Below are 22,528 nucleotides of genomic sequence, written 5' to 3' on the forward strand. Positions count from 1 at the left end.
CATTTTTGCACTTACTAAGTTGGAACTCTAGTCGCATCTTCTCCAAACGTCAAGTTAGATTTGTAAGGAATCCTTCGTCAAATTCGTCTACTAGGTCTCAAATTTAAGTAGGGTAGAGCGGTTGTGCGGTTCGTTGAATTCTTCAATTAGGGTGCGAAGTGCTCCCTCGGTGGATTGTTCAACAGGTCTCGGGTGCTCTTAGGATGTTAGTACCACATTCATTAAGAGGGTTAGTAAGCGAGTGTGCTTACAACATCGAGCCCTCCTTCTAGTATCAAAAATAATGAGGGAAGAAGTCATTGACGTGGTTTAAATATGTATGCATAGGGTTGTCTGAGGTGCCACATACATGAAGATCAAGGTCGAAAAAGGTTTTTTGACCCAGTCCCTTAGATGCACAAGTTAGTAACTCGAGATATATAAATACTTACGTGAGTAGTTTAAAAATGTAAGCCCCTTTTTATTGTGTTGAAAATGCACTTTTATACTTGATCATAAAAGAATATAATATTTCATAAAATATTCTACAGGAATATAATCTCTAACCGTCTCCAATAACCTTATTTTGGTCTCTTGTTCACGTTAACGAAAATGAGGGGCAACCCATAATTGTGTGGCTTAGACCATTGCTCACGTGAAAGGATGACCTTCGTCTTCTCCTTTACACTATGTGACAATTAATGACAATATATATTTCTTATCAAAATACATGATATATTTATATAAATAATCATAATTCATTAATCACTTCTCTATCTAACTAAATTTCAAGTCATAAATAAATATAGTCCTCTAGAATCTAATTAACCAGCGCTACCATCATTCCTCACGAGGAGTTATTCATCGGGCGTGTGAACTGACAAGGACTTTGCGGCTCATACACACACGCGCGCGACGGAGTCCGGTGGAATCCGCAATCTCCTCTTGGATCGTGACGGCCATCTGACTTCGTGTGCACTGGAAACGGCGTGGAATAAGATGAAAGCCGCGTGCTTTTGGATTCAAGAACTAGTCAAAGCCCTTGTCGGAAACATGGTCGCCGGGATCCGCATTTCTACGTAGTTTCTCGCAGTGATCGACGAGCTTTGCGCTCTATCCGAGGAAGCTCGCCGGAACCAACCACGACCGCGCTCACCAGCCTCCGCCCCGTCGCCGAGACAAGCTTGTGATCATTCCACCATGTCCAGCATGCTGTCTACGCCACCACGTCCATCATGCTGTCTACGCTCCATTACGAAGGTGGGGTCGATGAAGAATGCTCTCGTAAGAAAACAACAACAAAGATATCAAATAATAAAACATAAATATAAATAAAAAGTACATATAAGATTTTATGTGTTTCGAAACTATTTACCTACCTATGTGCATAAAGTGAAATATAAATTCTATAATAAAATATTCTCTATTGATTGAGTATATCTAAAAATCCTATTCGTCCTCTCACACATACTCTTAAGAATTAATATTCTCTTGAGTCAAGCAAAAAAAAAAAAAAATTGTATTCATCCTCTCACACATACCTTTAAGATTTTTGTTAAAATATTATTTAGATGATAATATACAAAACCCATTTACTAAGGATTGTGATTCAGAAATCTCATCTGGCATATGTTTACTTTATCAGCTCACCACAATAATAATAATAATAATAATTTCTCATCATCCATATACCAAGCCATTCAAAGTATTTCCTATATTTCTTTTACCTAATATATATATATATATATGTGGTAAAATAATTAGTCCTTAATTTTCATTTTTTAAAACAAATTTCTTTCCGAGTTTTAGTTTCGGCCACCTTCGACGCGCCAAAACCGCCAAAACCTGCTTCAACGCGCCACCTTTCTCCTCAATTTCCACAGCGCAGAAATTTCTCTCTTCCCTTCGCCTCTTCTCTCTCTCTCTTTCTCTATATATATCCGTCTTCCGAACTCCTTTCTCTCGTTCTCTATGTGTGTGAGAGTAGGCATACGCACCCCTCCCGCTCCTCCCTCATGAACTCCATTCCCTGCACCTCCCCTCTTCCATTCATCACCACCGCCCGTTGTCACCACGTCGCCGCCGCCTCGCCCTCGATGAAGGGCAACGACGCTGAGCTGGCCATGGAGATCACCGTCATCTCCGCCCAGGGCCTCAAAAACCCCTCCTCCCCTCTCCTCCCCGGCCGCCGCCTCCGCCCTTACGCCGCCCTCTTCTATTCCCCCGACTGCGACCGCCTCCCCTCCTCCCTCCACCGCACGCGCGTCGACGAACACGGTGCCCATAACCCCGACTGGGGCGACACGGTCCGCCTGCCGCTGGACTCTTCATTCTCAAGCGTGGAAACGTCCGCCGCCGCCGGTTGCGGCGGAGAGGACGGAGCCGCGGTCTACATCGTCGTCCTCTCGAAGCAGACCCTCGGCGGCCCCGCGCGACTCGGGTGGTGCCGGATCCCTCCCGCCGACATCCTCGACGGTTTCCGGCCGCCTTCAGATCTGCGCCGCCTCAGCTACGCCCTCCGCTCCCCTCGCCACGGCGGTCGCGGCCACGGGGTCATCCACGTGACCGTCCGGCTCCTGGGCCGCGGCGTGGACCGCCTCCCGTCGCCGCCCCGGCCAGGGAAGCCAATGGAGGAGCCCGGCTGGTGTCGGGTGGCGATCGGGATCCCAGTGGCGGTGCCCGCGGCGGCGTTCCCGCCGCCGAGGTGGACCTATTCTGGCGGCCCTGACTGCGTCCAAGGTGACCGTTTCGCCGAAAGCGAACGCCGCAGGGGTGGGCCCGTGCCGACGGCGTTGACCGTGTCCCGGGTAGCCGCTTCTCCGAAGGACGCGTGGGTTCTGGTGTCCGCTTTGACTTCGTCAGGAAAGGCTTAGAGGATAAAGCCAATCGTTACCAACAATTTCCCACCTGCCCGACATACCTGCCTTATAATTGGAGGAAGCGGCGGGGAACCAAATGGGACTCACCTAACCGACGCCACAACGACGATGTAAAGGCCTCGTTGGTGCCTAAAAAACTGGTGTCTGATATTAAATGCTGCAAGTGAACGTATGACAAATTTGGATTGAAATATATTCTTAATTATCCAAAATCACACACTCAGGACACCGTATGATCGCATCAATACAAGGAATAATAGGATATGCATGTATATAAAGAAAGAAAGGACAGGTCGGCACACACTCACGGGGCTCTTATGAACACTGGCTATAATACTGGAAAAGGAAGGAATGGGAATGAAGTCCTTTTACCTTGTTCTAAACCTCCTCCCCTCCTTGGTTGTTGATCTTGGCGATGTTGTACTTGCAGAGGGGGCAAGTAGCATTGATGAAGAGCCATTTGTCCACGCAGGCACGGTGGAAATGGTGTTTGCAGGGGAGTTCCCGCAGCTCCACCCCATCATCATAGGCCGAGAGGCAGATGCAGCACTCCTGCATGTGCCCAATATAACTTGTAGAGTAAGACTTTGTAGTTTATTACTCCTTAGAATTGGGTAAAACATCTCACAAAGAATCAAAGATCCTTTTTCTGCATATATATAATCTATTGCAATGGGCTCTATAGAATTCTATTTTCTACAAAATAATATGTGCAGATAATGCATGCTAACTTACAACTTCAGTTAAGTATAGAACCGAGGTAACAAATCAAAAAGGTTTTATTGCTCCCAGGTAAAATTCATGATAAATGCAATTGCCTCGTCCGGCCTATGGTTGGCTGTCACAAAGAATAACACCGTCCAACAACTATAATTGTCCACCATCATCAGTTTTATGTAGATTTTAGCTTTAAATTGATCTTGCAGAAGAGAACCATAACGTCAGCTAAAATCTCAAACCGTGAGAGAGGGGAGTGGAGTGTGAAAGATAAAGAAAAATAATCAAGGCACGAATGCTCACAAACATGAACTTCAATGAGCAATCAAAGAAGAAAGCTTACCACATTTTCTGCTGATAGAACATGCTCAATAGGTGAATCAGTGTCACACTCGATCATACTTCCACCTACGGGTCTTTGTGCTCCAGCACCAAGTTTTTCAGAATTGCTAATCCTTCGGAATTTGTACTTGGGAAGTTGGTGGATATCTTCATCAGATGCACCTTCTTGCTTTAAGAGGAAACAGGAAGATAACAAACAATTGAATATCTTTTAGGACAGTTAGCCAGAAAATAAAACAACATTCACGAGGTCATAAACATAATAATTATGTAGGTCATAGGGTAATTTGATTTCCTTCATGCCAGCAAAATGTACCTTACTATTTCTCTGGGCACTTAGCTTTCATGAGCAGATCTTTGACTAGATGAACCATACCATGTATCACAATATCAGGTAAGCAACTAATATGCTCTAGATATATCACAGATCTTTGACTAGAAAGATCTAATATCACAGATGAACCATACCATGTATCACAATATCAGATATAGCACCTAATATGCTCTGCATATATCACAGTCAATACATCGAAAGGAGAGTGCTAGTTTTTCAAAAAGGGGTATCTGCTCTGAAGAATGACTTTTTCATTTGAGATATTTATAAAAATAGCATATATCTTTTAGAACATAAAAGACATTAGGAATATTAGAAGTTTAGTTTAGTACTTTGTCAGGGAAACCCAGAAATTTCAGTTTATAGGGCAAAAGAAGAAAAATGCCATAGCCCAACTAGCCCTTCCGGTCCATATACATGTATATGATCTCAAAAATATGAAAAGCTCAGCATAATACCCATTGGAAGAAGACAAATTCTTATCTTCTGTTCTTATTTTAATGGGTAATAGACCCACATTTCAACCAGTTTAAACATTTAGGCCAATTCTACCCTATATGGTACAAATAAAACTGTAATATGCCTTGCCCAACCATGCCTCCTGAAGTTTGAGTTCAATAACCAAATGAATACCCGGATAGTACATCAACTTGGGAAAAATTATCACTATTCCTTATACATTCTGATGTACAGATCAATCTCATATCTGCAAGACAAATTTTGCAATAGATTAACCCAAACATAAAATTGAAAAGGAAATATATTATCATATGGAAACAACATATTTCCAATCATTGAAAATCAATCACTTTTTGTTTTGTATCTCTGATATTAACTTATTGACCTTATTTTAGCAATCAAAAAATCTCTCATATAGTTTCAAAAAGATTGTGATGTCTTGATCAAGCACAACAGAGTTTTACCTTTAAAAGACAAAACTATATCTGATGCTAAGCTATAGTGGGAACATGTTATCCTACAATAAGGAGTTGGCAATAGTATCAGATACCTGATCTGCGACAGCATAAAGAATTGCGATGATACATGGTAGGCAACAGCAAACAGCAATGCCAATGACACATGCCAGAGCAACACAAAAAATGATAAAGAACACATCAAATGCCAGGAAAACTATGCAAAGCCTGAAAAAACAAAAGAAACAGATCAAGCAGGAAAAAATAAGTAATAAGAAAGATTTACATGGTAAACCAATTATCCAAAGATACATATTCAGGGAATAACCAATATAGCTGTGGTGCATCACGTGTCAATGCTTGACCTCCAGCCGAAACCCAGTAAAATCCAATTATCCACCATAAGAATGAGAACATAGTGTTTGCTGACTCCAGATATTTAGCAACACTACATATTAAGAGGTGATAAACACAGAAATCAGTCCAGGGAAATAATTTATAGGATATAAAACTCCCAACACCATAAAATTAAAACTAGGATATTAGGGTACACCAAAAGAAAAGAAATTTCCAGACACCAGTATGTGGGCGAGGATTTCAAGTTCAAAAGACAGTAGATGGGACCAGCAATCACTGCCATTAAAAGTAACAATAGTCATTTTATTTAACTTGGCATTTCAAGTTAAATAATGTTATGCAGATGTTTTAAAGGCAAATGCAGCAGTCTTCTGAGCCTGTTTATCAATTCAAGAAATTGTTAAGTGGATTCTAGAGATTCAGTTTCTGGAACAAGATGAACAGTATCATATATGGAATTGATCATTTATGTGGGACCACAATCAGTAAGATGTGGGACCACAATCAGTAAGATCAACCAAATCAGATAATGTTCAATATATCAAAATCTAAAAAGATGCAAGAGAGAGAGAGAGAGAGAAACATCACACGCGCGCGCACACACACACACACACACACACAAAAGGTAATAGCATAGTGCTTTGTTTTCAGCACCAGGTGATTCACAAAAGACAATGGATACCTAACAACATATGTAACTTGTTATTACACTCATAAATGAGTTGGAATTCATATTAAGAAAGAAAAAAAAAAATTATGAATCCTAATATAAAATGAAAAGTGACAAGAAAAAAGAAATCAAAGTAATAAAGATAACAAAGATAAAGGAGCAAACTTAAATAGAAAAACCATGGATAAAAGAACACATAGCATCAAGCATCTCTATGCAAAATGCCATGAAATTGAAATAATGGATAATTATCAAATAATGTTATTTATCCAGCAAAAGATATTGAAAGAAGCTGCTTTTTGGATTTATAGGTTTGTCCACTCAGACAGATCTGGTCAGTAGGATAGGGTGCAACGACAGAGCTGCATAAATTTGTTCCCATCATTTGGCCTAACTAATGGCCATGTTGTATGTAAATATGAAAGAATTATTATGTCTGTCTGTATCTTCCTTGATCTTTTGTCTTCTTACCTGAAATAACACACACGTACATGTATTTTCATCATAGCACTACTAACCGATTTGAACATTATAATTTTTGGATAGTGCTTGTTAGATATTTAAATGTTATTTCATCGCATGCTTGCAATAAGATAAGGATAAATAGAAGAAAGCATCTGAAGAAAGGTCTCTCATGTCTCACGAATAAAGCCAAGCTACATTTAGGCGTAAAATTTATCATGGATCAGCTCTGAAGCCACCACTTCCCACATGCACATGTATGCAATGGAGTTGATTTTGTCCTTTTAAACTGAATATGGATATAAAACAAATACCCATGTATATGGCCACAGACAAAGTATGATGCTTTCTCTTAGAGTACTTGCCAGAAGAAATGAAAAATTGCTTTACCAAAAGATACTTTCAAAATGAGATAAGTCTTCAAAGAACCATCCTTGCAACTCTAGCATGTATGATCAATAAAAAGTATGGATATTTGTTATCATGAAAAACGAGTTGCCCACATATCAAGAAATGTAATGAAATTAATGCTGGAATCACTAGTTCACCTGTGTTACCTACATTAACCTCTTCAAACTGTATATTTGAGGGAGATCCGTGCACCAGGCTACCCATTTTTATTTACTAGTTTACCAGTGTCTTCAACTGCTCATTTTCATTTATGTTGAGGATGTCTTGTATTCTTCAGGAAAACAACCTGTTTGCTTATAGGGTAAGGTTGTCTAGATTGACTCTCTCCTGACCATATATAGTTGGAAGCATTTTTGTTTTGCTGGCTGTTCTTTTATATGCCTCATAGAGAAAATGTATTTCCTGCTCTGTGTACATATTCTTCATATAGTAGTTTGCAACTTGAACAAGTATGAACCCTTAAAAATTGACCTAACTCATCCTTTCCAAGAATCAATATATCAAGGAATTCTTATGAAGAAAAATATCCAGTTGTTTAAGCAACAAATGACTGAATCCTCTTATATGTATTTATAGGCAGACCAAATTTCTGACTAATATAATGGAAATGGTAAAGCATATGATCCTACATGCATAAATAAAACTAATAATTTTCTGAAGCTTTATTCTTAAACAATCTTAATCGCCACAAATACCACTAACAAGATTGCATGACCGGAATCCAAAACTAATCCAACTTTCTTTTTTTGTCTTTTAATGTAGGTCTTGCTTGATTCTTGCAAATGTTTTCTTGCAATCAACTTAAAGAGCCGCTCATGCACCATTGGCATTCTCAACTGTCAGTAATAGATCAAAGTCTTCAGATCCAACGTAATAGTAGTTCGAGATAGAACAAAACTGATGAGGAAAAGATTGAATTGGGAATGAGCTTTTTCTTACCCGGTCGTCTCCTCATGATGACCCTGCTCAGCATCATAACCCCTAGCTTCCACCATCTCCATTGGAGAAGGCCGTCCCGAACTCGCCCGACCCCACCTTGCCCTCTCCTCCACGCCCCGCTGCAGAAGCCTCTGCTGGAACTGAACGCTGACGCAGATAATGTGGAGCACGCACTGAAGGGCATACCCCCCGATCCACAGCCTCAGCGGCATCGACGGCGTCTCCTCCCGGCTCAGGACTAGGACACCGCCCGCCGCGGCGACGAACGCCAAATTCCAGAGGGCGTCGAGGAACACGACGGGCCGCGACTGAGCCCACCCGCTCTGCCGCTCCTGCAGCTGCTCCGCCGCGGCCTCCCGCACCAGCAGCGACGGCTCCCGCATGCCGCGCCGGCTGCCCGCCCGGCGGAGGAACCGGGCCGCCCCGCGGAGGCTGGGCCGCCGGGGTCCACCGCCCCGGAGGCGGACGCGGTCGTCCCCGCCGGCCACGAGGGGGGATGGGTCGATGGACGCCCCTCCACCACCGACGAGGACGGGATTCAAGGAACTTCTCCACCACATTGCGGCGAAGAAGATCCCCAAATAGAATCGACAAGCGAGCTCGAGACCCGAGCCTTAATCGATCGGCCGATCGATCGACGGGAACCGAAACGGAATTGGGATCTCAGAGACGAAGCATAAGAAGAAGAATCCTAAACAAATTGGATTAAATTATTAGTAACAGTTTTCCATTGTCTTTTATTTATTTTGGTATACTATTGTCACTCGCGCGTCTGTACTCGACGCGCAACCTACGTTTTGATTGGAGATTACCGAACCGGGGCCCGGAAACTCCATCAATCTCGCCAATAACAGCTCAGGTAGCTTTTCGTGGTGGAATAGCCAATGATGTCTTAAAATTCTCATAAGACACTTGATAGAGGAAATATTCTCCTTCAATACCGATGCGATACGTAGCGATATTTGTGGTGGCATAGCCAATGATAAGAGTGTATGACCATACATCAATCTAAGACGATAGTCCAATAAACATTTTCCCATATACTAGAATTGGCAGTGGAGAAAATATTTCCTTGATTTATCAACTACAAAAGAAAATTTTAAACACAATAATCAAAGGTAAATAATTTTTATTAAATTTATTTTGTTCGTCTCACTTGAACATTAAACAAATCGAATCAAAAAATCTCGATCTTCATGCAAATTAGCTAAATCTCGAAAGAGCTCTCGAGTCATCTCGATGTTTCGAGTCACTTACTCTTGCACACGAGTCTTAACCACATCGAGCTTATTCGAGCATCATTAACTTTTTTTTTCCCTTAACCACACCAACAAAACCTAATATAACTCACCTCCCAAAAATAGCTTATGCTGTTAAGTAAACTGAAGGTTTTGTGTTGAAAAAACAATGGTTCTTTTTTATTTTATAATTCGCCTAAAATAGCTCTCAGCCATCGAGCACACTATAAATGCATGAAGCCAAGGCTTCTTCCATCTCACACATCTCCTCCCATCTTAGTCTCTGCACCAAAATGGAACCACTCACCATACTCACATTCACCGGCGGAGTCATCGGTCAAATCGCCCTCGTCGTCCTTCGTTTCCGGCCAGCCTATACTTTCGTCGAACGACTCATCGACTGCCTCCAGCACCCGCGCCCTCCGCCGCCACAGGCCGTCTCGGCCCACGCCATCGTCGAGGCCATCGAAGAGCTTGCCAGCGGCCGGGATTGAGCATATCCAGGGCTCCTTAGCCTCCCATTGCCTTGGATTCTAAGTAGGATGAGAGACTGTACATTCCATGTGCGCGCGCATGTGTAATAGTTGAATGGGCAATGAGATTTTTATCACTAGTACATGAGCACAACTTGCTCGATGAAATGCTTGTTGTTTGTGTCGCTGTTACGAACCCATGCGATCGGCAATAGCAGATGCAACGCGCTACAAAACGATCGAGAAACTACAAGCTACCGTTGTGAACTGACGTCGAGCAGCTTGTTTTCTCTTCTCTGCCAGGATGTTGATGCCTCGAACAGGATGAAATAGCGGGAGGAATGTGTGGGGGACAAGAGATCGGACCAATGGTTTCTGAGGGAACCACTGCAGACTGTTTCTTACAGAACTCGGATCTAATGGCAATTGCAGATGGATTCTGGCTGTGAGAGTCGCTATTGCCTTTGAGACTGGGATCCTTCACCAGAAGAGTAGGCAACCTTACGAAAGCCACGATTCCTTCTCGACAGAGGGGGCATGGAATTGAACCAGGTGGTGCAGACATCTCGGGTGCCATATTGCATGTTGAGGAAAGACAGAGCGTGCATCTCGTGCAGAATTCATGACCACAACCTGAAGAACAAGAGGAAGCAAATTTGGATGACCCAAGAAAGAAGAGTTTATCCTCAGCATCAACCATCAAGCCAATGTGGTATTAGCAGTGTCAGGACATTGTTGGGGAGACATAAAATTGTGTAATCACAGGAAGGAGAGTAAATGAAACGAGTAAATGCATGAAGTAGAAGAAAGCAAACTGAGGTGATATCGGAAATGATGCTTACCTTCAGCGGCTACAGCGCATGTGTTCTCTAGACAAACAGCACAGAGATCACTATCATCAGAAGGAACAGTTGAAGAATGCAATCCATACTCTCTGCAGAGATAAGTCTTAAAAATTATTTCAGGATACACATAAGATCTAGTTTTACAATTACCAAACTTGCTGAACTTTTATTCATGTGATCCAGTCTCTGATTATTTGGATGCTTGCTAAGTTAATATTAGATAGATTTTTGTCTGGTAAACATGTACAATGATGCATCTGGTACTTCAACATAAACAAGAAGAGGATATTAGGTGGCATGCTTGTTGATTCTTAGGGGAAACAAGTTACTTTTTTTTCCTTATAAGCATGCCTTTGTAACACATTTAGCTCAAGATTCACATATCTGAGCATGACCAGTAATTGCACTGATACATTCAAACTATACCATGCAAGATTCAGAAACATTTTAGTATCTTTTATCTTTATAATCTTATTTCCAATTAAAATCTACATGTGGAAGTGGAGGTCTACTCAAATATGGGTCAATTGCATGATAAGTGAAGGGCCAGGAAAACAAACTCGACAAAATCCCATGGGCCTACCTTATGCTGTAGAAATTTGAGAACAAGTTTATGTCTTATAATTGATTCAGTTGCAAATGCATCAGAATAACTATAATTTTCAAGATTTATATTAGTTAATTCTTTGATTCAGCGATGATCCAATTGTACTGCTAAATATGTTCCACCATGATGAAGTTCAGCAAGTATTTTGCTACAATGCATTTTTATTTAGACATGAGCAGTATCAGAGCTTTATAATTACGAGAGAGAAAAAGTAGTGAACAACATATGCTTTGCCAGTTCTGATGAATACTAAATTTTATGTCCACATATCATAAAATAAACAAGATAAAAGTATCAACTACAAAAAAAGATAATGCTGCTGTGAGTAAATTTAAGAATGACCATGAGATTTATGATAATTCAGGACCTGTGAAGTGCAACAATAAGTCTAGTAGTACCTTGCAATTTTCAGAATACTTATAAGAGGGAGGGAAAGACAACTTGTAGGAAAGACAGGTATCGTCTGATTAGAATTAGGTTTTAGTACTGGCACAAGCTCATTACATCCATATATCCTAGCAACATCAACTGGGAGCCACCTAAAAATTGAAAGACAAAAACAAAAAGGAATAAGGACTAGAACCAGAGATGCAGACAGAAAAGAGATCGGTTTTTGCGATAACATAGAACAGATGTTACCCATGGCCATTCACTGCTGATCTGCTGGCTCCTCTAGCAAGAAGAACCTGAACAAAGAGATGTTTTTGGGCTTAACAATTCCAACAATGCCAATTATGCAAATAAATGAGGAATTCTCAAAAAAATTAAGTTAATGTCAGAAACAGATGTATTGCCTGGCAACACTTTAGGTTTCCACTATATGCTGCATAATGCAAAGGAGTGCTTCCAGCTCCTGTCATACAGTTTGAGAGAAAATTTTCTTTTAATCTCATTTTAATGTAGTAACAACCACCTAGAAAGAAAATTTTAAATGAATGAAAACCTATAGAGGCTGCCGATGAAGTGTTTTGTGAGAGGGCCGTGGCTGAGACATCAGCGTGTAGATCAAGCAGTAGATGAACGCAATCAACATTTCCATTTAATGCTGCCAAATGCAGGGCTGTTATGCCACATTTGGCAGTCTTCTTGATAAATCTAGAGAGTGAGCTGTGACAAACAAACAAAAGTCAGATTGCCAAAACATTAAGAGAGGCACTTGGAGATGCATTTTTTAATCTCTTCAAACCAACTTACTGTTGATCATAGGAAGAATTAGGGAGGTTTCTCTGTGTTTCATCCTCTGAAGAATTGGTCGCTGCATCAGGAACAGCAGGTGCAAAGTCTGCAGCCAGTAGCCTGATGCATGGTATGTGTCCACCTTGAGCTGCAAAGTGCAGTGCTGTCCAGCCATTCAGGTACTCTGCTCTTGAAACCTTTGACAGACTTCAAAGCTCAGTAGTCTAATTATTTAGCCAAATTAGAACAGATAATGAATGCTTACACATATACACATACATTGCATTTATACAGCAGCAATGTCTGCACCACCTCCCAGTAGCCATTGTTGCATGCTTCCATCAAAGGAGTCTTGAAGTGCAGGGCAGAAAGATTAAGACTTCTTGAGTCGTTAAGAGACGAATAGAGATTTGAAGGCTAAGGCTTATAGTGATCACCCGTCCATAGATGTTCCTGGAGTTCACATCTGCTCCATACTCCAGCAACATCATAGCAATCTGGCAAGAAGACAGAATCTTTACCACACTGTTCATTGAGCAGAGAAGAAAGAATCTTTACGTTGCATAGAGAAGTCATGAACTGCTCCTAATACTATGTGTAAGAAATTTAGTTAGCTAAAGTGATCAGTGAATCAGAAATATGTTAGATTGATTGAACTTAAAGTGATTTAATCTGTGCACAAAATCAACAGACAGCTACTTCCTGCTGAAAAAGGAGCAAGTTCTCACTCCTGATATATATTTTTCTTGTCTTTAAATTGAACGAATACTTAGTTTGAGATTCCGATTTTTGACGAAAATAATGTTGTAAACATGCAATATTTCATGCAAATTTTGTTGCTTGAATCAGGAAGAGGACCTCAGAATGGCCTCCGGAGGCAGCTACGTGCAACGGCGAGCTGAGGCCGCCGAAGGTGCTGTATTTGGCCAGGCCTGGTCTCATCTCCAGCAGCATCCGAGCTTCCTCTACGTCGCCATCCCTGGCTGCCGTCATCAGTCGCTTCCCCGAGGCGGAGCACCACAAACAGTTCCCCATCGGCTCAGACGGAGATAGATAGTGTGAGAGAATCTCTTCAGCAATATATAGCATCAATCAATGGGAGACGCAACAATGCAACAATGTCAAAGGAAGACATAGTAACAAAGGAAGGGGAAAGAGACACGCCAAGGTTCTTATCTTTGTCCATGCGCGTGAACCGTCAGCTGCAAGCTCCATATTTTGGACCTCGCACACCCAGTCAAGCAACACGCTCAAGGACCGATTCCACCCACGCAGAATTCACATCAGAAGCTGTCAATTCTTAGACCGATGCACCATTCTTCTTTGACGCATCCATCTCACGCAGGTAAATGATGGTTTGGTGGAATGAAATGAATCCTGACATCTTAACGTGGAAGAACACTTCTGCCAAGGCAAGGGACAACCTTGGAACACCTTGTCAACAGCAGGCTACGTCACCTTTGGAAAACCTCGGACATGGTTTGGTCCTCTTTAATGGCTTAACTTGTGCGACTTGGTCTAATCCATCCTCCCAAGTCAGTCATTGTTATTGCTTAGAGGAATCAATCACTAATCTTGAGGGTTTTGAGCATGGTGGAGTGAAGGAAACTTCAAACAGAAACGTGTTCGAGTAGAGAAGATTGCAGAAATCATCATTGAATAGAATTGTAATATATATTTTGATTGTTCGAAGCATCAACAAAGATGCATCGGAGGCTTGTTGACCCTCCGATACTTAAGTCAATAAGTAACATGTCGAGTTGAGAAAGCATTCAACTCCGCCTAGCATTGATGATGACATGATATTTCATCGTCCACATGTCATGTCAACTTAAGAACATGTAATTACTTATGAAGAACACTCTTCACAGTTTATTCTCATAATTCACACTCTCTCAGGCTGTTGTTCTGACTCTTAGTTGGAGACACAAGATCACCAAGAACAATTTGCAGAGCTGCAAGTCTACAGATTAAACAGAAGGCAATGAGATTAAGATTGGATGGTGAGAAAGATGCAAAGGACAATCATGCAGTTGGGAAATAAAGGCTTGCTGTGGTTGTCACTGTCATTGGTATTAAGGTAGGTGGAAATAATCTGATGTTGAATATTTATCTGTCAGTATGAAGACAACTGAGAAGTGCCTCTAAATACTTGATATCTGAATTGAATTGCAAATGTTTTCAACACAGGCTCTAAACCAGTAAGAAGTTTTGTAGGGTCAGCATCTCTGCCTCACAAGGTAGAATATTTAGACATGAACAAAACATGCATGGTTTGACTACACAAAGTCCTCTCTCTATTTCATTGGAATGGATTCAGAGCTCATCATCTTACCTTCTTCACAGTACTGGCAGAGAAGCTAAAATGGATGGAGGTGCAAAAGGGATCACTGAAGATGGTGTCATTGAAGGAGCAGTGATGTCTACATGATGTTGTGTCTTTTCTTGAGTGGTCTCACAGGGACCAAATGCTTCTTCTTGGATTAATGCCACCCCTTTTGATTTAGCTCTTCTTCTTCTTCTTCATGTATGTTGCAAAGGTCATGTTCTTCACCAACTCGTCTCATACTGTCAACTTAAGCATCATCAGCTTCAGTTTACAAGAAGTGAAAAATTAATCTACTTGAGATGCATAAAATAAAGCAAAACAATTCAAAGGGATTGGATTTGGTGTTCCCTTCCGCCTTCCATTATAAATGGGATAGTTATATAATTATAAACCGGTATATACGGAAGCTAGTTAGACAATTATCGATTGTAACGGCGATATAGCTTTGCAAGCTTTATATCAAACCGTTATATATAATGGGCGTCGGTGGCAATGGCGTTATCGTAAATTTTTAAACGTTGGGGTTGATCGACCTCGTATTAGGGCCTCCGTTTCCGGACGCGGAGCGAGAATGCCGGAGACAGGAGGATTTCTTCTTCTCCTCCATTCTTCCTTGTTTACCGGTAAATTTCTTCTCCGATTTCATTTCTTTTGGCGGTACGTCAAAAAGCTTTCCCTTTTCTTTGGTTGTTTCTTCCAAGAATCTGCGTCAGGTCTCGAGGTCCTGAAGTCTCTATCCTTTCTTTTTGGGGGTATTGGCGATCGGGTTGATTGGGATGGGGGGAGTTACCATCGAAAATCGCGTTGATTGGTTGTTTCCTTGACCTGCTTTGGCTTATGATATCTTGATTCTTAGTGGGGTTTTAGTTTCTTGATACTACAAATTTGTAGGGTTACATTGGAAGTCGATTTTTGATGTGTAGAATGGCATCAGTTGAATATGATTGCTTTTGGGGATAATTTGACGAATTTATTTGGAAGACGACGATGTTTGAATAAATTTTGATGTCATTCTCCTTTGATTTTGTTAGGAATTTTGTTTTGGATCGGTGTATTTACTCACAAGAATGCTTCCTGTTTATCTGAGTCGAAATGTGGGCTCAAAATTGGCACAGATACATGATATTGTATTGACATGTTCATCATACTTACATGTAGAGGGAAAGGCTCATGTGAAGGCTGGGAAATAGACTAAGCGTATTAATCAATTGCAGAAGTCTGTAGCTCAAGAAAAGGAAAAATGGAGAGATCCTAACACTTATTGTAGAGAACACATGACCTTAGGGGAACCTTCCTTTGTGAAACTACGAGCATATCATTGTCCATTTTGGTCATGAGATTGCTGATAAGTTAGCTTCTTGATGTATGTCTGCCATGAGGGGCTTTAAACTTGTCTTTCGAAATCATGGCTTGAAGGCAGCTACAAAATATCTTGTGTTGATACAAAGATGTGCTGATGGGCACCACATGCATTAAATCTTTTGTTGAGGAATGGTTGGAACGATTCTTGCAAAGCTGAAAAGTTGTCATCATTCTAATGGAACTATTCTTAAACAAGTTGAAAGTTGAGAATTTGGCTCAGTTCGACACCAATGATTAGTTTGAAGTAGCTAACAAGACGGTGATTAAATTGATATCAGCAACTAGAAACTCAAATGGTGGAAGCATTGAAGTTTGGCCACAAACTTTCCAGTAAAATCTACTATCTGGGTTGCACATTAATGCTTGTATTAAAACATATTGGCTTCCGCGTGCTATATACTGTATATAATTCCTTCAAACATCTTATACTCAAGTAGAAGGCAAGCTAATTATAACTAATCAACATGTGCAGAGAACATGTCTGAACATTTGAAGTTCGCTCTATCTGGTGGAATCATAATTTGGATGTAGTTTAGTAAATTGGAATCCCATAGAATGGTAGGTTTTTCAAATTTAGGTAGCTTTCAGAAAAATCTTCTATATATATATATATATATAATTTTTTTATGCACTGCACTGGTTTGGAAGTAACTTGAGGCCGAGTTTCATGCATGTCATTTATATGGTTGTACCTTTTAACCTATTGTTAATATTTGAAGAGGTTTTCTTGGTTAGTTATTTACTTCTTTTAGGGCTTTTTGTTTGAATAAATCATCTGGACTTTTGGTTGCCTAAATTATGCAGTGAAATCAAATAGAATCAAGAAAACAAAGGATGACAAGGCAGAGAACGATGAAATGATTCCGAAGACATGATGATCGCAGACAAAAAGGGGGACCGGTGTGGCACCTGATGGACCTAAGCTTTGAGACAGAGTAAAGTGTTGTCGATTACATTGCTTAAACTGCTATTAGCATCTTACATCTCTCAAACAAAAGGCAATAGAACGTTAGGTAGCCATGCTGGTTCACCAGCAGCATTTTCTTCGGTTGTCACAAGAAACGTTATGATATTAATCGACTCCCAAGGGTTGTAGCACCCAACTTGTAACATTGTTTTGTTTTTGGATTCACTTTTTCATGGTGTTCAATTATATATTTAAAATTGCTTCATACTGCAGGAGCTAACACTGATTGAGATTTTTGAACTTTTTTGTTTTTATTCTTAAGTTGACATCTTTTCGATGCCTGTTCAGACTCTGAACATGTTGCTTATTTTCAGTTTGCCATCATGAGCCACCATGGTCATGGTAAGTGCTTTTTTTGATAATCCAACTGTATGGTTGATATAACCTGTTGGCTGATCTCTTGTGACCATGTTATTTAATTCATGGCAAGAAAAGTCCATAAATTTTTTTTTCCATAGATAAAGTTAATATCAAAATGATAAGTTTATGAACACAGGATAAACAAATTGTTTCTTGATCAACCATCTTCTCTCATTTATCCCCCCAACTTCAACATTGGCACATCATTGCATTTGGTTCAAGTTGATCCTTCAATTCCATCAGATACTTTAGAATGAAATGGATGATCAAATCCAAACAAGATGGATCAAATATTAAAAAGATGAATTCAAATATGCTACACAGAGCAAATAAAAAACTCTATATTCACTCCTAGCTGAACACTGCTGCCTTCTGCTTAGTGCCTCCAGCAAAAGTCATTGTATTGGCTTGTATTCTTGATTTTTTCACCATAAGATTTACAATGACTTGTTTGTAATATTTGAAATTGTTTTCCATGGTATGTATAAGTCAACTGTTCCTCATGTTATTTTTTTCTGTTAGAAAATTTTTGCCTCAAATACCACATCATGCTTTATACTTTACTCTTCATGTCACAGACCATGGAGAAGTCCATGGTGTAAGTCATGGAGTCAGCCTTTTAAAAATTATAGATTTGGTCTAGTTATAGATTAGTTAGATTTATATTTCGGTCTTTAGATTTTAAAAAATTATATTTAAATTTTTTATAGTTATGAAAGTAAAACATCTTGCTCTATTTAACATAACGTCATTGATTTACTGATGAAAGCACAAAAATAATAGATAAAAAAATAATTTTAATATTTTAATTACGTTTTTGGTGATAGCAAACAATGACATCGTAAAGGATAAGACGGAAGAGGACAACGCAGATGTCGATGTTATGTATTTGCGTCGATGTTACTCGGTGATTCATCGGTGTTGACGTAGATGTAGAGCGACGAAAGAGCCATTCGATATTTTCATCTATATCGATACTGATGTAGATATCGAGCGATCCTTTCGTCACTCTGTATCTATGTTGTTTTCTTTTTCTTCTCCCTTTGTTTTATCTTTTGTCATTTTTATGCTTCGATCGATAAAATCATTGACGTTAAGGTAAATAGAATTAGATGTTTCATTTTGATAATTACAGATATTTTAATAATTTTTTTAAATATAAAAAAATTAAAAAAATTTAATTATAAGATATAATATATAATTACCAAATCGTGACTACGAAGGATTAAGATAATAAGAGCTTAGTGGCAATTTTGACCAATTTGATAGATCTTACGATCTTCGGCATTTTCCGGTCGATTGTTACGTATCTATCGGCAAGATTTTCACGCCAGTGGTGGCTGGCGAGCGATGAGGTGGCGGTTGGCGGTGTCTTTCACGGGCCCACCACTACTCGTCACTCCCCAACCGCCGCCATCATCCCCTGCTGCCCCACTCTCCACCACCACCTCCTCCCCACCAAATCCTCCATGTGTAGAACTAAAATCACAGCTTTGCTCACATTCTCACTCCCCTTTCATGAGCTGTTAACCTCCCCCAGCTCATCATCATTGGCCACCCAATCCCTCCTTGGAAGCGACGCAAGGCCCCTCCGCCACCCCCGCCGCGGCCTTAAAGCCCCCGCCTTCGGGCGCCGGAGAGCGAGGAGAAGGAGGAAAGCCGCTGACCGAGATGGCCAACGTCGAGGCCGGCACGGGCGGAGCTGGGAAGAGGTCGGGCGGAGGAGCGTATTACTACGAGGAGGCGGAGGCGGAGGAGAGGGCGTGGACGGCGTGGTTGGTGCCGCTCATCGTGGTGGCGTGCGTGGCCGTGTTCGTGGCGGAGATGTACGTCAATAACTGCCCCGCCCACCCCGGGCCCTTCGGCTCCTGCGCCGCCCGCTTTCTCCACCGCGTCTCCTTCCAGCCCGTCCGCGAGAACCCCCTCCTCGGGCCCTCCTCCTCCACGTAAGCCCCTCTCCCCATCTCGCCTTCTTCTCGGTATTCTGATAAAGCTCGGATTTTTATTCGTCTGCGATGCAGGAAAAGAACGATTTCATGTTGTTTGACCAAACCCTCTTGTTCTTTTTCCCTCTCCACCTTCAACTTCACCGATTAGCTTTAGATTTCGATGTTGTTGTTGCTGCTGTTTTTCCCTTTCTCTTCTCGAATCTTTGTAGACTTCGTTTCCCAGCATTTACTGTTTTATTTCTCTTCCTCTAAACATAGAGTGAAGTGGATTAGTACGCGTCGCTACCTTGCTTTTCGAGTTCTTTATCTGGTACTTCGTGGAGTGAGCTTGTTCTCTCTGACTTGCTCGCCCTCTTCTTTGCAGATTGGAGAAGCTGGGGGCTCTTGAGTGGAACAAAGTAGTCCATCAAGGCCAAGGCTGGAGGCTTGTCACCTGTATCTGGTTGCACGCCGGGCTCATCCATTTGCTGGCCAACATGCTGAGCTTGCTCTTTGTTGGAATTCGCCTCGAACAGCAGTTTGGATTTGGTGAGCTTTGTTCTTGTTTGATGCTTTGTATCTACTACTCTTGCTTCTTGTTTTGGTGAATATGGTTAAGAAATGTTGCAGCCATTGTTTGCCTTCTCATGGAATGATTTCTGATCATTCGGAGTTGGTGATTGTCCATTTCAATTTCTCCATTTATTCAACAGAAAACATGAGGTTGAAAATGTCAGATGCTACTATGTATTGTATCTTAATGTTATACAATGTATTGTTTCTAAACCGAGAACGCGACTTGGTGTCGCAGTAAGGTTGTTCTTTTGTGGACTAGGTGACGAGGATTTAACTTGTGAAAACAATCTCTCTATTTGCAGGATAAAATTATGCACGATAGCCCTCCTTTAGATCCTACATTGACAGGAGCCATGTGCTCTGGACCACCTTTCTTTATATTGTTTCTGAACCACCTACGTCAAATAAATTACCATGTTGGATTGTTAATTTATTTGAATATGGTGTCGACATGTCAATCATTTCTTGTCTCTAATTTTTCTGTGTTGCAGTGCGCATCGGGATACTATACCTCCTATCAGGCTTTGGTGGGGCTGTGCTCTCAGCTCTTCTCCTAAAGAAGAGCATCTCGGTCGGTGCTTCAGGGGCATTGTTTGGACTTCTCGGAGCGATGCTTTCAGAACTTATTATAAATTGGACTATCTATTCCAATAGGGTGAATATTTATAAGCTTTTTGTGGAGTTTGAATTTATAGGAGTTTAGATTAGTTTAGCACCTCAGTCTAACAGATACGATTCCAATTTTTAGGTTGCAGCTCTATTGACTCTTGTGGTCATCATCGCGATCAACTTGGGTATAGGCTTATTTCCTCATGTCGATAACTTTGCCCACATTGGAGGGTTCTTATCAGGTTTCCTCCTGGGTTTTGTTCTATTAATCCGGCCCCAGTTCGGCTGGCTGGAACGGGATGATCTCCCCCCTTCAGCCCAGGTTACATCCAAGTACAAAGCTTACCAATATGTCTTATGGGTGATTGCATTGCTTTTGCTGATAGCTGGGTAAGTCTTCCCGAAAATTTCACACTATGCATAAGCATTTGAGATTAGCATCAAACATTATTGGTTTTACCACATTCTATAAAAGTCATTTCAGTATGCATTAACCAGCAGTATTGTTTGACAACTTCTTGCTTTTATTACCAATCGATCAGCAATGATTGGTCAAAATACAATGTTGGTGTTGCTATTGCCTACCACATTCTTTGGTTCTCTGCTCACATCCGGCTGTTTCTTGTGCAGATTCGTAGTCGGCTTAGTCATGCTCTTTAGGGGAGTGAATGGGAACGACCACTGCCACTGGTGCCACTACCTGAACTGTGTGCCATCATCGAGGTGGAGCTGCGACGCCTAAGAAACAATGAGCTTTTGCAGTTGAAAAGAAGAAAAAAAAAGAAGACAAGCTTGTGGAGGCGGCGAAACTATGTGATGCCTTTTGTTTTATCGTACTTCGAATACAGGTGTACATAGCTAAGAACCTCATTTGTCGTATCTGTTATTCGATCGTCCGGAGTGATGTGTTACCAACATTTCAAGTGTCTATCCTTCGATTCATCTTTTCAGATGTCACGATAAAGCTCGGTATGGTGATGGTAGTGGCAAGATTGTTCATGTGTAGGTGGGATTAAGGCTATTAAGATCCCATGAATAGCTGCCATCCTGTTGTCCATTTGGTGTTCGGCAGCTCTCACGATTCTTTTCTTATATCATTCTTATTATTCTGCTGGTTGGTCTCATCGCACACAGCTTCTTTTTGGGTTGGATCTTTTTCACTTTATTTTCCTTAGGCTATAATTCTTGATGTGTTTGACTGGTATTGCCATGATATTATTTTGGATGCTTGCAATTTTGATGATGATGATGATGATGACGACGATCATTTCGCTTCTTAGTTGGTGAAGTCTGGTACCGGACTGATGTTGGGATATTGGGGAACCATCAGAATAGTATTTTAGGTTATATATTGATTTGTATCATTCAATATTATTAAACAAATATGATTTGAGGATTAAAATTTCATCCAATAAATATTATATTTAAAATATTGATGTGATGATAATAAATTAGACTTACTACAATTCAAAAAACTGTTTGATAATTTTATACATTCACTTACTTTGGTACCATAAAATTTTGAAGATGTCTTAATCTTATCTACACTAGAGTTCGTCGTATTGAGTTATACTACTCGATACGGATGATACATATTGGTCTTAATCTTATCTACACAAGGAATCGATATGTGGACCACAATCTATTAGGCAATACTCGTTGCATAACCTCATACGAGGTTTGTACCAATCGATAATAGTCTAAATCTAATCGTTATCGACCTGTATTGAACGGTAACAATCGAATTTCGATCATTATCGATCAAAGGCTTAAATTATCCTGTTTTAGAAGATTAATTTGACCATTTGAACCATAGAAAATAATTTTTTAAACCATTTCTTTCGTAAGAGTCGTTCGCATACCATGTAAAAGCAAAGGTAAAGAGAAAGATAAAAGCATCAATTGCACCGTTGAAAAGAATCAATAAAAGTGATGAGACACATTATTAATCGTATTCAACAACTCATTTGATCCAGAGACATGACAATGACATGGATATTAATACCTCGATCGATAACGACAACGACGCTTTGGAATTTATGGCCCTATCTACA

The 22,528-nt window shown here is 40.6% G+C and overlaps 4 protein-coding genes across 4 annotated transcripts; 2 read left to right on the forward strand and 2 right to left on the reverse strand.

Moving 5' to 3' along the window:
* The first annotated feature begins 1,737 nt into the window (after window positions 1-1,737).
* Window positions 1,738-3,049, forward strand: LOC103979167 (uncharacterized). Its single transcript, XM_009395226.3, has one exon. The coding sequence runs from the start codon at window positions 1,995-1,997 to the stop codon at window positions 2,850-2,852; it is 858 nt and encodes a 285-aa protein (XP_009393501.2). The 5' UTR covers window positions 1,738-1,994; the 3' UTR covers window positions 2,853-3,049.
* Window positions 3,029-8,691, reverse strand: LOC103979158 (E3 ubiquitin-protein ligase At1g12760). Its single transcript, XM_009395214.3, has 5 exons — window positions 8,005-8,691; window positions 5,494-5,613; window positions 5,261-5,393; window positions 3,919-4,086; window positions 3,029-3,410 (listed from the first exon to the last, which is right to left on the reverse strand). Exons 1-5 carry the CDS (start codon window positions 8,562-8,564, stop codon window positions 3,237-3,239), a joined length of 1,155 nt encoding a protein of 384 aa, XP_009393489.2. The 5' UTR covers window positions 8,565-8,691; the 3' UTR covers window positions 3,029-3,236.
* A 1,127-nt stretch (window positions 8,692-9,818) lies between these two features.
* On the reverse strand, window positions 9,819-13,944 carry LOC103979148 (probable E3 ubiquitin-protein ligase XBOS33). Its single transcript, XM_009395202.3, has 10 exons — window positions 13,202-13,944; window positions 12,781-12,840; window positions 12,623-12,694; window positions 12,362-12,540; window positions 12,111-12,274; window positions 11,962-12,020; window positions 11,807-11,853; window positions 11,566-11,706; window positions 10,558-10,649; window positions 9,819-10,348 (listed from the first exon to the last, which is right to left on the reverse strand). The coding sequence occupies exons 1-10, from the start codon at window positions 13,430-13,432 to the stop codon at window positions 9,963-9,965; spliced, it is 1,431 nt and encodes a 476-aa protein (XP_009393477.2). The 5' UTR covers window positions 13,433-13,944; the 3' UTR covers window positions 9,819-9,962.
* Window positions 13,945-18,813: 4,869 nt separating this feature from the next.
* On the forward strand, window positions 18,814-21,598 carry LOC103979131 (RHOMBOID-like protein 3). The gene is made up of 5 exons (XM_009395184.3): window positions 18,814-19,307; window positions 19,675-19,838; window positions 20,357-20,520; window positions 20,614-20,864; window positions 21,105-21,598. Exons 1-5 carry the CDS (start codon window positions 19,033-19,035, stop codon window positions 21,214-21,216), a joined length of 966 nt encoding a protein of 321 aa, XP_009393459.2. The 5' UTR covers window positions 18,814-19,032; the 3' UTR covers window positions 21,217-21,598.
* Window positions 21,599-22,528: the final 930 nt, after the last annotated feature.

Source organism: Musa acuminata, chromosome BXJ2-4 (assembly GCF_036884655.1).
Source record: "Musa acuminata AAA Group cultivar baxijiao chromosome BXJ2-4, Cavendish_Baxijiao_AAA, whole genome shotgun sequence".
NCBI lineage: Eukaryota > Viridiplantae > Streptophyta > Magnoliopsida > Zingiberales > Musaceae > Musa > Musa acuminata.

Coding starts and splice junctions, on each gene's coding strand:
- LOC103979167 (XM_009395226.3), top strand. CDS start 1,995: ATGAACTCCATTCCCTGCACCTCCCCTCTTCCATTCATCACCACCGCC.
- LOC103979158 (XM_009395214.3), bottom strand. CDS start 8,564: ATGTGGTGGAGAAGTTCCTTGAATCCCGTCCTCGTCGGTGGTGGAGGG. Junction 5,394..5,493: donor GATGCACCACAGCTATATTG/GTTATTCCCTGA, acceptor TTGTTTTTTCAG/GCTTTGCATAGTTTTCCTGG. Junction 3,411..3,918: donor TTCTATCAGCAGAAAATGTG/GTAAGCTTTCTT, acceptor GGGCACATGCAG/GAGTGCTGCATCTGCCTCTC.
- LOC103979148 (XM_009395202.3), bottom strand. CDS start 13,432: ATGCTATATATTGCTGAAGAGATTCTCTCACACTATCTATCTCCGTCT. Junction 12,541..12,622: donor TGCTGCTGTATAAATGCAAT/GTATGTGTATAT, acceptor AGTCTGTCAAAG/GTTTCAAGAGCAGAGTACCT. Junction 10,650..11,565: donor AGTATTCTGAAAATTGCAAG/GTACTACTAGAC, acceptor TTATCTCTGCAG/AGAGTATGGATTGCATTCTT.
- LOC103979131 (XM_009395184.3), top strand. CDS start 19,033: ATGGCCAACGTCGAGGCCGGCACGGGCGGAGCTGGGAAGAGGTCGGGC. Junction 19,308..19,674: donor CTCGGGCCCTCCTCCTCCAC/GTAAGCCCCTCT, acceptor TCTTCTTTGCAG/ATTGGAGAAGCTGGGGGCTC. Junction 20,521..20,613: donor GGACTATCTATTCCAATAGG/GTGAATATTTAT, acceptor TCCAATTTTTAG/GTTGCAGCTCTATTGACTCT.